This window comes from Protopterus annectens, chromosome 4.part1, assembly GCF_019279795.1.
Source record: "Protopterus annectens isolate FY-2018-M chromosome 4.part1, PAN1.0, whole genome shotgun sequence".
NCBI classification, from domain to species: Eukaryota; Metazoa; Chordata; order Ceratodontiformes; family Protopteridae; genus Protopterus; species Protopterus annectens.
This window is the reverse complement of record NC_056734.1, coordinates 285,250,995-285,266,276: the sequence shown is the minus strand read 5'-3', so window position 1 is coordinate 285,266,276 and position 15,282 is coordinate 285,250,995. Positions and strand designations below refer to the sequence as shown.

At 40.6% G+C, this 15,282-nt stretch overlaps 1 protein-coding gene across 1 annotated transcript in view; it reads left to right on the top strand.

Annotated features, from left to right (window-relative positions):
* SPATA16 (spermatogenesis associated 16) overlaps positions 1 to 15,282 on the top strand; it is a 2,543,770-nt gene that overhangs the window by 2,337,756 nt on the left and 190,732 nt on the right. Inside the window, exon 10 of the mRNA XM_044070135.1 lies at positions 4,543 to 4,626. Within this exon, the coding sequence (XP_043926070.1) occupies positions 4,543 to 4,626 (84 nt within the window). The remainder of the gene's footprint in view (positions 1 to 4,542; positions 4,627 to 15,282) is intronic.

Here is a 15,282-nt window from a genome sequence, read left to right as displayed (position 1 = left end):
ATTTACAAAATTTGTTAAAAAAATTTTAATTTCAATAGCATGGTATTTTAGTTTAATTAATTGATCTGATTGTAGTGGATGTCTTTGTAAATACTTTAGTTGTTTTGTTGAATATTATAATAATACCTATTTTTAATTACTTGTATAAAATTGTTATGATATTTCTCTTATATGTTAAAACAATAAACCTGTTTTGAAAAAAAAAACTCTATACCATTATGTCAATGGCTGCATAGAGACTGCTGTCCCTAATAGAAGTAAATGCAGGACTAACCCCAGAAACAAACTGCCCTGGTGGTATCCCAAATTAAACACTTTATACAACAAAAGGAGAACATTATGGCAAAAGCCTGGAAGGATCTTAGCTGCCAGGTGCTGCAGATTGTGCAGAATGCTCTGCATTTAGTATTGCCCAAGACTACTGTTCCACATTGAACAGTGATGGCTCCACTTTGCAGTTTTTGATTCGCTCATATACTGCAATTACAGCCTATTGGCATCACAGTATAAGAGCCTCTCTGAATGCAAAGGGAGCCAGTGAGGAGGCACACAATGTCATCCAATTGTTTGCCACTACAGTTTTCATGCCACTGCAATATCTTCAAAAAGGGTATAGCAGGGAGCAGAAGAGTACTTGCCTTGCAGTTTTGGATTAGCAGATGTGTCTTTTCAATGAACGAAGATGAAGTTCTGTTTTGATCATCGCCATGGGGAAGGATAGCAAGCTAAAACAACCAGCTGGACCTTTTGGAACTTTTTCAGCACCATCATCCATATATTGCAGCAGCCAGGGTACTGTACTGTCTGACCTGATCTGAGCTGTAGATCCATTGTGGTTCTGGTTGCATTTTTCAAAAGGGCTGTGTGTGATTTTATTTTTTAATCTTCTTGACCAATTTGAGCAGGTGGAATGTTGTTACTGAATTTTGTGGTGTAGACTGGATGTGATTGATTCTTCAGGATGTTTTTTTTTATCCATGACCCTAGAATAATCAGGTGGTAAAAAAAGTTGTTCAGATTATTACTGGAGAAAGCAACACAGTCATTTTTTCTGAGATAAGGTAAATCATGTGCAAACTGGAGAAAGGGAGTTAGTGAGTACTTCACTGTGCCAAACAATGTGTTTTGCCGAACATTTCTTACAATATTTGTAAAGGTATCGTCAATTAAACTGAAACATTTCATACAATGGCTAGCAACTCTTTTTTTTTTTGTAGAATGATGCTAACTGAAAGCATGTTTAAAAGTGTGGTGGTCCTTGGGGCAGCAGTAAGATGCTGTGAGTAAACAAAATAAATACTTTCCTTGTTGTTGAAAGCAGGGTGTAAATGCATTTATTGTTTGTGAAATGGAGTTCTGTAGATCTCCTTTTTCTTAATGTCTCTAAATATTTAATATTTTACTGTCTTGATGGTAATGGACACCCATTCTTAAGTTAAGGTAGGAATCTGATTAAGTCCATGAAATTAGTATTACTTTGATCCTTGATGTTTGCCAAAACTGCTTATTTGTTTTATGTTTTTGAGTATGCAGGACACTGTAACAGTTATGTGTATATATTTCATTTGGTAGCGGGTGATCCCATCTGTGTGTGATCAGAATTTCATTATTTTCAGTAATTCTTTGTGGTTCCAATGTTTCTATAAGCTACTTGCTTGCTACTGCTGTATTTTTATTTGGAAAATGAGGATGGACAATTCATTGAAAAAAAGAAGGAAAGGATATGCAAACAAAAATATACATGAGTATATATGAATGGAGTAATTTGTATGGCTTATATCATTTGAATCAAGTGTGTGTTTTTTATTGAATTTTTCAGATGTACAGCATTCACTTTTGGCAGAAAGCCCACTTCAACCAGGCCCCAGAGAAATGGTACCTCTTCTCTTCTTGCTTTGCCAAAAACAGGGTATTCCACATTTTGACTATTGCCACACATTGCTAAGATCTGTGTTCCACATTGGCCTCCCACGATGTTAAAACCTATGTGAAGGACAATCCCCATAAAGATAAAAAGTCTCTCATCTAACTAAATAGGCAAAATAAGAGGGGTAACTACGTGAAGAAAAGCAAACTTTAGGTTAAGATAGCCTCCCAGGTGAAAGAAAACCATAAGGCCTTCTTCAGTTATGTCAGAAACCCCAAGGGCAGCACACAGCAATGTGCTGAACTGGTGGTTATTGGTGCCACATTCACTGAGCCTGGCGATATAGTGAACATGTTAGTGGACAAATTCAATTCCAACTTTACCCTCCTCTCACCCACAGCTCCCCTCCCAAAAAAATACCCTCAAACATAAACCCTCCAACTATAGCTATGGAGCATGTACTGGGCTGCACTCGCTAAAGCCAAGAACATAGCCTCAATGGGATCTGATAACATAACATTCTAGGATGTCACCTGAATAGTCTAAAATATGCCTTATCAGGACCCCTGGAGTCATTATTTAACTGTAGTCTTAAAACAGGCTTTGGGCCACATGAATGGACGACTGCGACGGTTATCCCCCTTCATAAGGGTGGACCTTCATCAGATCCTGGAAACTACAGACCCATTAGTCTGACTAGTCGTATTTGCAATCCCATGGGAAGAATTATCATGGAAATTATCAATAAGGCCATAGGTGCCCTCCAGACACTGGATCCATCCTAGTTTTGCTTTGTCAAAATGCTCACTGAATCTCAACACAGATGGGTCAATGACCCTACACCAAAACTGTTTGAAAATAAAAAATAAATCCATCAACAGTGAATAGTCAATAACGGTTTAATGCTCCAAAATGCACAAACAATCTCATTTGCACCGAACAACTAAGCGCTTTCGCCATGGTTAACAAACCTTGGCATCATCAGATTATCAACTGTTCAGTGTTGGTGGATTTATTTTTTATGCTCACTGAATCTGGTGGATTTTCTTTGAAAAGGTTAGTAAGGCAATGGATGAGGGGAAAACGGTGCATACTGCCTACCTATAATCTGGCTAAAGCATTCAATACAATATCCCACTCAGGCATTGTCAACAAACTTACAGAACTAGGTATAGACCCCTTTATAACTCACTGGATAGCTAACTGTCTCACTGATAGAACCCAGGAGGTTAGAAGAGGTAAGGCCATCTCCACAAAGAGGCCAGTTACCAGTGAAGTCCCACAAGGCTCTGTCCTAGGTCCGCTTCTCTTTAGCATATACTTCTCGTGTATCAAAGCCAATGTCAAAGGTCTCAGGCTAACCAAGTTCGCAGATGATTGCAAACTAGGAGCAGTCATTGAATCCCTTCAAGATGAGAACACCCTTCAAGAAAGTCTGACACAGACAGATGCTTGGTGACTAAACCATTGGTAAAAACTCACTCAGTACCAAAAAATGCAGTATAGCACTTTCTGGGAAGTTGGCCACCCCAGGTAACTGCATCATCAATAAAACACCATTAAAAATTGATTTACTAGTCAGGGATTTGGGAACTCATATAGATAGTAACCTAGACTTTGAGAAATGTGTCCAAGGTAGTAAAAAAAAATCCCTCTATGTTGTTGAACTTATAAGCAAGAGCATGTCATCTAGGTTCAGAGAGGTCATCGTATCACTGTGCTCAGCCTTCCACAGAACCATCATAGAGTATAACACCCCCTTTGGTATGTACCTGACTAGACATGTGCAGCACCTGGAATGACCACAGTAGTTCCTTACATAAAGAATACAGGGAGTAAATACAATGTCTTACGCTGATCACCTGAAAGCCTTGTCTCTTTACTCGGTATCATACAGACTTCTGAGAGGTGATTTTTGCCAGGCATACAGGGCATCCCTGAACTTTGTTTTGATGAACCTTTTGCACATTCACAAAGCAAACAGCATCAGACCTACTAGATTAAAAGAACTAAATTTGCTTACAACATAAATAGGACATGTTGGAGAGACATATAAGTTTCTCAGATAATTCTCATTCACTGGTACAGGCTCCCCATCCATATGACGCAGAGTTCATCCCCATCCCTATTTAAGCCCATCTTGTAACAATGGATCAGTAATCAGAAATTCATCCGTGGTCTGGTGCCTATGTCTCTGATTGGCACAGGAGTCAGTAAATCACCCCTATATAAATAAAGTTTGTGGGTCACATTTAGGTTGTATAGCTAGGCTTATAAGAGCCCTTGTGGTCATCAGCGTAGTATACCCCTATAAGCCTATGAATTCTGCTACACATAGATGGGGACCCTGTTCCAGAGAATGGGAATTTTCTGAGAACCATATCAGCCTCCCAGTCACCACTGGCAGGAAGGCTGTGAAGGGCTTGGTGCCCAAACTTGTCTTCATGATCTGCCTGACAGTTTGGGAGTGTGGAAGGTGCCCTGAAGCTTTGGAAGTTGCCTGGCTGGTATATCCTTGGCAGGATCTAATCAATATAGCTAAGACTACTGCAGCAGTGACATTCAAACATCCACTATTGTAGTAAGTTTACTTATACAACTGTACGTTTTTTACTCTACATCTTAAAAACACTGTGCATGAATTTCAAGCTGATAGTTTTTCTCTTCTGTTATAGCTGCAAGCTCTAATGGCTGATGCTATGGATGCACTGAAAGGCAATAGGATTGATAAAGACCATACATGGAATAAAATTCATAAGGTAATTTTAGTGACTTAAAACATGATGGATGTGTGCTGTTATAACTTAAAGATAATTCAGTGTAAGTAAACAAAAAAATAGTTCAGTTCATCTTAGTTATGGTTTATGAACTATTCAAATGCATGACCAGCCTGCTTTCTTAAGTTATGGTAGATAAAGCCTTGTATGTATAACTTACACAATAAGAACAGAATACTTTCTTACAAATTTACACATAGCATACTTACGTATTTTTCATGATGTACAATACAATTGGTTCAAGAACGTTGTACTTTTTGTTGTTCTTATGACTCACAAGACAGCAAAAAAAAGATACTCTTGTCATACTCAAGACATTTCTTTTCAGTTTTGCTATAACACCCATTATTTCACTATGAATACATCTTCCACTTAAGTTACTGCATTGTAGAAAACAGGCTACATGGTATTGCTTTGCAGGTTATTGATATGGTTTACTTGCTAATGTTTTGTGAAGCACTTGTCTCCTTCTGCATATCTGCATTAATACTTGCTGTACCCAGCGTTACAGCTTTAGACCCTTTTGCATCCCTAGGGTCTTTTCATCCAAGAACCTTGTTAGCATATTTCTTAATATTGGGCATCCTACCTGGCATTCAGGTCCAATGTAAACAGAATTCCATAACATTCTGTCCTCCTGTAGAACATACTATACAATAGCATTTTGTAGTAGAATTCATGGAGGTATCGCCTTCCTATTTTGATGTTGTAAAAAGTTCAAATGCACACTTTTTAAACAGTCTTTTGTTCGCGTTGGCCCGTTTTCTGAAAAAGTTGTTTTATCTTATATTTTTGTTGTGTCTTTCGGCTTTTCCCGGTTAGGGGTCGCCACAGCGGAACTCTGGTCTGCTAATGATTGGCAGTAGATTTTTACGTGCTGGCTTGCCAGGCCTAACGCACCGAATGGGCCTTCGACGAAGGAAAGCCCATTCATGCATGTCGCCGCACAGAAGACGCTCTGAGAATTGAACGGGCAACGTCTAACTGTGAGGCGACAACGCTACAGCAGCACCACCACTGCCTACTCAAAAAGCCTAGTATAGTCTTATAGACATTTATATGAGTTTTGCATTAGTCATGGCACTAAGTTTAGTCCATTTTCTAAAACAGTAAATTGTATTTTATTTCTGTGATATACTTAGTGTCTAGCTGGCTTAGTCATGCCACAGTTTGGTGAGGCATGTTGCCACCTTGCCACCATTAGGGCTGCACCTATGATTAGAGGCCCTGTAACATGGTTCTGGAGCACCAGTGTGCCTTATCGTACAGCACAGAAGTAATACAGATGAATGCTATTGATATATCAGCATGATTGAAGCCTGTAAATGTGTTAAAAGAAATTTAACTGAGAAGCAAAACAAAAATGTAATTGATTTAACACATTTTAAATTAAAAATTCATAATTTCTCAGAAGAGTCATCCACTCCACAGTACATGGAGATTAAGTCCTTATTAACCACAACAAGAGGATACATTTTAACAGTCCAGTGGAAACAGTGTACATGTATGTCCCTGTGTAATACATTTTGTCATTGCATTTCTTTTTAGTAACTTTGTATTCTGTTTGCTTCAGTGTGCTTATTAAGTGCACTTGTAGGAAAGGACATTCTTCACCAAGCACTTACACTTCCCTACATATTACTCAGATCCCCCCACGCCCCTGTCAAGGCAGACAATATGTAAGATTTTTTCAGCTACATTTCAATCAGGTGAGCCTGTGAAAATGAATAAGAAGTTTAACATTTCATTAGTTTACAGGGTACGTAAGTGAACTAAGCCTTGATAAGTTTAAAGGCAGACAATGCATTAAAAAAACAGGTTATCTGATAATAAGCATGGATGAGTTGCACAGTTTTCTTGTTACAAAACAGAGATGCAGTGTGATGTTATGTGATGTAGCATACAGTTTAAATATAGTGGCACATATTAAGCACACTGACTCAAAGATGAAGAAGCTGAGAAATGTGTTACAGAAAAAAACATACCATAAGCATAAAACATAGCAGTGTCTTATTAATTCCTGGTAAAAGACACCCACATAGAAAAATACACAATTTCATTGGCTTAAGCTATTAAGGCCCACTTGAAATCTATTTTATAGACATGTGAATACCTAAAAGTGATAAAGCAAAACAGATTCATAAGGTCACACTGTAAAACTTGTAGTCTGGCATCTTTGTGGATTAAAAATATAACCTGTGAACTAGAAAATGTAGAATAATAATACATCCATTTACATATGCAGTTGTATTGTGTGTATGTATACATATAGAAATAGCATAACTTTACCTAAAGACATAGTGATCATCAACAGAGAAATTTTATATGTTAGAAGGCCAATGGGGCATATTCAGAAAGGTTACCATAAGTTGTATACCTGTGTTACACCTCACAGTAACCATTTCTGATTCTGAGACAGCCCTACCACCAAGCTTCACCATGAAGAAACAGAGCATTTTGGTGGGCTGTCTCTGTGGTTTGCCGCAAATGCTAATGAGTCATTCTACAGAGTGACTGTTGCTGACTGTGAGTGCAAATATCATAATAGTGAATAACAATTTTCTAGTACAGATGAAGCATTTACACTATGGTCCAGCAAGAATATAAGTGAGAAATTTATCATTAAATACTTCAAGACCGGTAGCATTTCTGTGTTTATATACAATTTGATGATTGAAAAAAATACTGGGAAGTCAGGACTGAATATACAATTTGATGATTGAAAAAAAAATTCTGGGAAGTCAGGATTGTATTCTTTGCTCCTAAAGTGATGCTCAGAGCTACTTCTTCAGAGGGTATGAATGCCTTTTGAATTTGGTACAGAGTGGTATCTGTTTACATTGCATAGAGATATCGTGATCTGATATTGTCATTTTTATTATTCCTCAACAAATGGGTTTGGATCTGACCATCAGATCTGACTTGGCCACTTTTTACATATTCTAGGATTTGAATCTTGAGCTCCTCCCTTACCCACACTGCAGCTGACGATCACAATACCCCAGATCTCATTTGCCACTCATTAAGACTGTCAGGACTGCGACTTTTCGAGCTTCTTTGGGGTGAGAGTGTATTTTTTGATTATTATATTTTAAATATTTCTATTCATGTATAATATATGTGTATGTGTGTGTATGCATCTATCTATCTATCTATCTATCTATCTATCTATCTATCTATCTGTCTGTCTGTCTGTTTATTCCCTCCTTACCCTAATTATCACTACCAAACCTTTTTGGTAATTTTTTTGTTTTACCATTGTTGGTAGTCTGTTCTTTCCCCTTTTATACCTGTAGGTATATTTTTTTTAACTATCATTGTTGGTAGTCTTTCTTTCCTTTTCTTGTCTCGTCATTTACACAGGCTTTTTTTTTTCCAGTTTGGCTGGTGAACCTACTGGATTTAAAAAAAAGCACTTCCTGTGGGCTTAAGATCCCCAGTTCTGACGCCCACAGGGAGTGTGTTTATTGTTTAGGATTAGCACATTTAGATACTCCTTGTGATATTCGTGCAGCTTTTAATGCGAGAGTTATCAGTGATTGGTGATCGGAGGAACAAACTTATATTAAAAGGTCTCCTCCCTGATTCAGCTTCCTCCTCAGTTACTTCTTCAGTGTCTCAAACCCCCTCTCAGAAATCCAAGGAGCCCAGGAAGCACCGTAAGTGCTGTCCTGCCTCGACTCCTCCACAGTCATCTTCCTCAGAACCTCCTAAAAAGGTTCCATAAATTTTGGATCCAAAGTCTTCAGATCCGAAACGGTCTATGGCTCTGTCCCCTTGGCTTCATGTTCCCAGTATCTCCCTAGAATTGGTGTCTCCAAGGCTGAGGTCTCCTTTCTTACAAGAAACTCCTAAAATGTCCTGGACTCTTCCACAGTCATCTTCCTCAGAACCTCCTAAAAAGGTTCCAAAAATTTTGGATCCAAAGCCTTCAGATCCATAACGGTCTATGGCTTTGTCCCCCTCAGCCCCATGTTCCCAGGATCTCTCTAAAACTGGTGTCTCCAAGGTTGAGGTCCCTTTTCTTACAAGAAACTCATAAAATGTCCTCCAGGCCACTCTCCACATCCTGTTCCATTAGATCCTCCTGTAGTCTTTCCAAAGTGGAGTGGATAGGATGATGATGATGGAATTCCTCAGAACCCAGATCCAAGTGGAGATTTTGCCAGCTCCATCTCCAACTGGATCTGTGAGATAGTGATCTGCATTTCTGCCTGTCATTACTCCTTCGCTGATCTGATCATCCATTTCCGAGCCTAGGGATTTGAAAGCTCCAGGAGTCAATACATTGAATCTGAAAGTTCTTCCAGCTTTGACTCTTACTGCTTCCCTGACCCGATTGGCACCTGACTCTGCTAGAGCACGACGGTTCTTGGAGCCAAAGCGCCAATGTTGAATCCAAGGGGTTGACTTCAACTCCAAAGTTTTCAGAGCTGTTGTTTCCTCTTGGAGCCTCAGCACTTGATAACTCACCTCCAAGTCCTCCCTTGGAGTGGGGGATCGGGGAGACTCAGGGATTTTCTGCTTCAGGAGTCTTGGCTCTGGAGGGATTGTCCTTGGCTTCTCCAGGTCTCTCTGTCTTCAAGGTGGTGAAGAGGGCCTTCTATCAACCAAGAGTAGTATCGACTCTCCCTTCTTGGGTCCATACCTTATTCCTTCTCTGGATCCTGTGTCTGAGCCTTTATATACTACACCTCAGGGAGAGCCAGCCCAGGAGAGATTCCAAAAAGCTCCATCAAGGGAGCTCCCCATCTCTTCCTATACCTCCCTGGAACATCCCACAGAGGAGATCCTTCATAAGAGAACGTGCAAGAGAAGCACTTGGATTTCCTTACAGGAATCCCTCACAGAAGACACCAACTTTGATGAGGGGGAAGGAGCCTCTAGATCTCCACCAGAAAATGTCGCATTTGGAGACATCCTAGAGATCCTTTGTCAGAAAGTGGTTGGTCTTCCCAAACCCATTCCCAGGAGGAATCAGTGTTTTTGGAAGTGTTAAGGTCTGGCCCATCTACATCTTGGGTTAGCCCCCTGCAGATGCGCTTATAGATCTTCTCTCTTGTAGGGCTTAGAAGGAACAGAATTCCATAGAACATATCCCAAAATGCCTGGATAAAATAATAAATGCCCTGGCAGATAGACAATATTGGATGAAAAGGATTCCTATAGATGCCATGGTTGTTGTATCAGCCACCAAAAAGCAGCTTGGAGAACAGAACTCAACTTGCCATCCCACTAACATAGAGTCTAGGGCTTTGGGCAGGTTTGGGAAGCGGGTTTATGATTCACCAACTTTCGCACTGCGATCACTGAGCTACCTGGCACATGTCACCAGGCTACAGTGGACTTTATAAAGGAACTCTAATTCTGTCCCAGTAGCCACCCTATAATGGATTACAAATGCATCCATAAGGTTGATTTTGCATGCCACAGAAGGTACCTCAAGGGCGGCCGATTAAAGTATAGCTCTAAGGAGAGATGTCTAGATGCAGTTGTGCAATTTTTGTGGCACCCTTCAAGGCATCATTCATCAATGCTCCCTTTAAAGGATCATCCTTGTTTGGGCCAGTAGTGAAAGAGATTCTCTCCTGAAGTGAACAAGATGGAAAGACCTTGTCTGCCTTTGGAATTTGCTTTTCTACCCACAGAGACCCTTTTCAAGGAACCAGCGTGGTGGTAAGAAAATGTGTTTCAAGAAGTTTCATGGTCCTTTCCAGGAGTCACACAGAGATTTTTCCCCCAGAGGCAGTGAAGGAAGTAATTATAATGGTAGATGTCACCCATGCAGCAGAGAACAACAGCATCAAGGATCTTGAGATTATTTCTCAGACAGGTCCTTCCAGCATTCTTGAAAGGTTGCCCAACTGTCCCTCTCTGGAGGCATTTGGGGAGTGCTTATCCTTACATCAAGATGCCTGGCTAGCCATCACAATTGACATTTGGGTGCAAAGGATTATATCCATTCCATTCCTTTTTTTATAAATTCCAGTAAAACCAAAGAAAAGTCTCCCCAATGTTCCACCCAATCAGAGGGAACTAGCAGCTCAAGAAATTACAAAGTTGCTAGACAAAAGAGTGATCCAGGAGGTCCCACTAGACCAAACAGGATCCAGAATTTACTCAAGGTTCTTTTTAGTGCAAAAAAAGGCAGGGGATCTGAAACCAATTTTGGATTTAAGTTATCTGAACCAATTTGTAAGGAACTCCAAATTCTTAATGGTCTTGGTGCAGCACATTCTGCCCCTTCTTCAGAAGGATGAATGGATGTGCTCAGTCGATCTTCAAAATGTGTACTATCACAGCAAAATGAACAGGCATTTTTGAAGGTATCTGTGCTTCTGGCTGGGAACCAGTCATTACCAGTTCAGAGGCCTGCCCTTTAGTCTCACCACAAACCCCAGGGTGTTCAACAAATGCATGGCAGTGGCAGCATCTCACTTGAGACTGCTTGGATTCAGAGTGTTTCCGTATTTAGATGACTGGCTCCTAACCAGACCAACCACATCAACCAGGCATCTACTAATAAAAGCCAGAGATTATTTGCTTCACCTGGCACTCTCACTGGGAATCACCATCAACATCCACAAGTCTCATCTTCAGCTGGTTCAAGGAACAGACTTCATATGGGCTCACCTAGACACAGTCAATTGTCTATCTTTTCTGCCTCAGAAAATAATTCTTACATTGAAGACACTTGTCAGGCAAGTTCTTTTCATTCCAGCACCCCTAGCAAGATTGGTGCTCAAAGCATTAGGGTCAACTGATTACATTACATGTGTTACAGATGGGTTGCTATGAGTACAATGAAAATGCATTATGTCGAATGCGTTTTCGACAACACATGTAGAGGGAACAGGCAAAACAGCGAAGCGGCTGTTCGGCTAATCTTTTCCCTGGGAAAGAAGTCGCTTGACCGCTTTGTTGTTTCACCGTGTTCTGAAGTGTAGTGTGGTCCCTTGTCCGGTATAGCTCCCTAGCATGATTGTGCAACAGTTACTGACCTTAGGGTTAGGGTGCGGGTTAAAGTAAGTACATATGTATGAAAGTGTTTACTGTTTTATATTTTATGTTAAATGTATGGTTGAGTTACGTGTGTATGTATTTTCAGTTGTTTACTTTTGTTTTTGGGGGGTAGAGTTAGGGTTAAGGTAAGTGTGTATGTGTTTGGAGCTGTTTATGTAAATGTGCGAGAGTTACTGACCTTAGGGTTAGGGTGCGGGTTAAGGTAAGTGCATATGGTTTAAAATGTTTACTGTTTTTTTTCGTTAAATGTATGTTTGGGTTATGTGCATATGTGTATTTAGTTGTTTACTGGTTTTTGGGGGGGTATAATTAGAATTGGGTATGTCTGTATGTGTTTGGAAGTGTGTAATGTGTTTTTTTTTTTTTTTGTGGGGGTTGGAAAAGCGATTTCTTTCCCTAGGAAAGAAATCAGTGTTCTTTGGATTCGACATTTTCAGCTTTCTCTGAAAATGTGTCGATGTAACAGTGTTCGCTGTTTTAAGCGTTCGATGTTGTAGAACAGTTACAGATAAGGCATGTCTGCAAAATAACTTGACTAAATTGACCATTTGGGCACAGAAGAATAATATGTTGATAAATACATCAAAAACTAAGCATATGAGATTTGGGAGACATAAAATGAAAGGTGGATATTTAATACAGCACACAGTGATTGAAACTGTAGACTCATTTAAGGTACACTCAGCTATAAGTTTTTCTAATCATGTCAACCAGTTGGTTAATGATAGTTATAGAACTATAGGTTGTATAAAAAGATTTATAAAGTCTAGGAAATCAAAAATAATGAAGTCATCATTTGTTAGTTATATTAGACCCAAACATGAGTATGGAATAACAATATGGAAACCCTTTAAGAAAACAAGCATGAGTAAACTGGAAAGAGTACAGCGTAAATATACCAAAGGCATCCATGGATGTGAAAATTTAAGTTATTATGAAAGACTAAAATATCTGAACTTGTACAGTGTCTCTTACAGATATCTAAGAGAAGATCTTATTCAGGTATATAGGGCATTTAGAGACAGCTACCTCTGGAAATGTTTGGAGTTATCAAAAAGTACTAGAGAATCATCAGACAACCTATGTATAAGATTTTATAGGAATGAGAAGTGTATTGATTTGGTTTTCTGGCAGAGTAGCGAATGCATGGAACAGACTACCTAATTACATTAATGCAAGTACTAGTTTAGACATTTTTAAGAACATCCTGGACACTTATTATGGGAACAAATGATGTTATATTGTCCCATCTTGCTTTCGTTCGTGCTGGTTGGGTTCGGAGCTGATTCTCGGCTCCAACTCAGCCAATTTACTAAAGCTCGAGAGCTTTTACTGGCTCGAGGCTACCCCTTATCCCAAGATGCCTAGTGGCAGCTACCCAGATCTCGTTTTCCACTTGCAGTGTCGAGATTGCCACTACTGGCTCAGGCTAAGTACTTTGTGTTTTTTTTTTATGTATCGCTACCTTTTCTAAAATTTAGTGGTTAGTGGTGCTGCGGTAGCGCTGTCACCTCACAGTAAGACGTTGTCCTGTTCGATTCTCAGCTAGAGCGTCTTCTGTATGGAGACATACGTGAATGGGCGTACCTTCGTTGAAGGTTGTGCGTCAGGGCCGGCAACTCGGCATGTAAAAATCTACTGCCAATCATTAGCAGACCGGAGTTCAGCTGTGGTGACCCCTAACCGGGAAAAGCCGAAAGACACAACATTGACTCATTAGAGTGTGTATCATCCCCGTTAGTCTAATGACCCCTTTCTCTGCTTGTTATGATGCTTTTTGGCCATTGTTATTTCTCTTCAAGCCTTGTTTTCCCCTTAGAGCCCATTTAAGTTAGAGGGTTCTTCCCTTTCCACACCCTTTTTTTGGGATTGCCATTTAAGTTAGAGGCTCTGCCATCGGGGGAGTCGTCGTTTAAATTAGAGGCTCTTCCCTTTCTTTCTTTTTCCCTTTAAAAATATATATATATATATATATATATATATATATATATATATATATGTGTGTGTGTGTGTGTGTGTGTGTGTGTGTGTGAAGTTGTTAAATCTCTCCATTTATTCTTACTGATGGGTTCGGAGCTGATCCTCAGCTCCGACACGGCCGATAGCAAAGCTCAAGGTTTGCCAGTAGCCCAAAACCAAGCCCCTTATCCCACAATGCACTGCTGGAAGTACCTCAGATCTAGTTTGCTGTGGCAAGAAAGATCTCGGTGATCCATTTAGCTCAGACCATTTTGATAAATCGCAAGTTTTAAAAAAACTTTTTTCTTCTCTTTTGAGAGATTATTCATATTTAGTGTGTGTGTGTGTGTGTGTGTGTGTGTGTGTGTGTGTGTGTGTGTGTGTGTGTGTGTGTTTCTTGTAAAAAATAATAATAGTTTAAAGTAGGTTAGATTGTAGTGATAGTGCCCTGTGTTGGCTTGTTTTTCTTAGTGTTGGGCCCTTTCTTAGCCCTATTTAGTTTAACAATCTTTACTATATTGTTTAGTGTGAGCTTAGTTAGCCCTGTATTTAATCTTGATAGGTTAATTTTGTGGTGTGTCTCTTATAAAATGTCAGATGAGAGAGAAAAGTCTCACCCCAAATCGGGGTTTAAGAAATGTGCAGATTGTGGACAGAAAATGTCTGCCATGGACGGACATGTCCAATGTGTTTACTGTCTGGGGGCTAAACACCTCCAAGACTCCTGCAGTATTTGCCACTATTTTTCATCTAGGGTTCTCTTAGAGAGAAGGAGAAAACTCATAGAGGTGTTGGGTAGCCAGGAAGGTGCCAGCACTTCTAAATCTTCAAAATCTTCTGATTCTAAACAATCCAAGAAGGCAAAGAGATCAGAGGGTACAGGGTCATCGGTTCCACAGTCCTCAGAACTAAGTGTCCCTTTGATTTGGAGCAAGCTCCCAGTCTTGGAGCCAGACTCTGAGGTTCCCTCATCTCCTCTGCTCCAGTCAGTACCTTCAGTGCATTCCTGGAAGTCTTCAGTCAGCCTCTCTGATATGGACATGGATCGGCTAGTGCAGAAGCTTCTAAGGGCACCAGGAATTGCTAAATTGTTGTCGGCCCCGACCACTTCGTTGGAGCCAAAGACCATGGAACCGGATTTGACTGCTCCTTCTCTGAGCCGTACTGGACTCTCGGAGCCAAAGGAGCCCGAACCAATGCTTGTTGAACCTTTGGAACCGAGACCCGCACTGGTGTTATCGGTTCCATCTACTCAGACGACAGTCCTGTCAGGTCTGGGGAGGATAGTCGGACCGATTTGTCAGTGCCCACTCTTCCTCTCGGGGCTTCGGCTCGGATGAGCACGGCTCCTACCTCGGGCTCGGAGATTATGGTTTCGGTGCAGGAGGATCGGACGGTCCCTCCGGATCCATCTACCTCTTCTCGTTGGAGCCATGGTGCTTTCGATGCCATGAGGAGAGTCCTGACTCCTAAGACATCGTCAGCATCAATTTGGGCTTCCTTCTCCCCTCAAGCTCCTGTGTCCGCTTCTACATCTACCGGTCGCCCTAAGCGTAGAGACCTCAAGCCTCAAGTGGCCCCGCAGGGCATCCCCTGCTCTTCCGAGACCTCCCTAGATCTCCCCACTGAGGAGGTACCCAGGAAGAGACTGCGCAA